Here is a 533-nt window from a genome sequence, read left to right on the forward strand (position 1 = left end):
CTGCTCGGGGGCTGCTGGGGAGAGGTTTCATAGTAAACCGTTGGCATCCGCGGGAGTTTTCAGCCCGCGGCGGTTTGAGCAGTGCAAACGCCGGGCACCTCTCGGCGTGTGGTGGGTGTGTTAACTGCGGTGCGTGGGCCGCGTGGGACCAGCTGTTGCACGTGTTGAAGGCAAGAGCGCGGCGAAGCCGGGAGCCCGGTGGCACCAAGTTGGTACCTTGACCTATACCTGGTCTCCCCTCCTCGGGCGTCCCGTCTTCCCAGTCACCACGGCCCCGGTACACGCGTGTCCAGTGCAGCTTGAAATGCAGCGTTGGTGGTTTATTACCAGGGGTCAAGGCTAAGTCTGGAGAGCAGGGAGGAACTATAAACATTGTGGAACTAGGATTCCTGGAAGGCACAGTTGTGCCTACAAGCGCCTTGGTCAGGCAGGACAGCTCCGTGGGAGGTACACGAGGGGACTGGCGGGCACTCGCATCCGATGTGGGCGCACACCGGGAAGCGCCCGGTATTCCCCGTGGGACTCGGTCTCCG

General features: G+C 62.3%; 1 protein-coding gene across 1 annotated transcript in view; it reads right to left on the reverse strand.

The window, feature by feature from the left end:
• FZD8 (frizzled class receptor 8) overlaps nucleotides 1-373 on the reverse strand; it is a 4,183-nt gene extending 3,810 nt beyond the window's left edge. The window contains exon 1 of the mRNA XM_010007040.1: nucleotides 39-373. Within this exon, the coding sequence (XP_010005342.1) occupies nucleotides 39-373 (335 nt within the window). The remainder of the gene's footprint in view (nucleotides 1-38) is intronic.
• Between the last annotated feature and the right edge of the window lie 160 nt (nucleotides 374-533).

The sequence above is a fragment of the Chaetura pelagica genome, unplaced genomic scaffold, assembly GCF_000747805.2.
Source record: "Chaetura pelagica isolate M959 unplaced genomic scaffold, ChaPel_1.0 scaffold17, whole genome shotgun sequence".
NCBI classification, from domain to species: Eukaryota; Metazoa; Chordata; class Aves; order Apodiformes; family Apodidae; genus Chaetura; species Chaetura pelagica.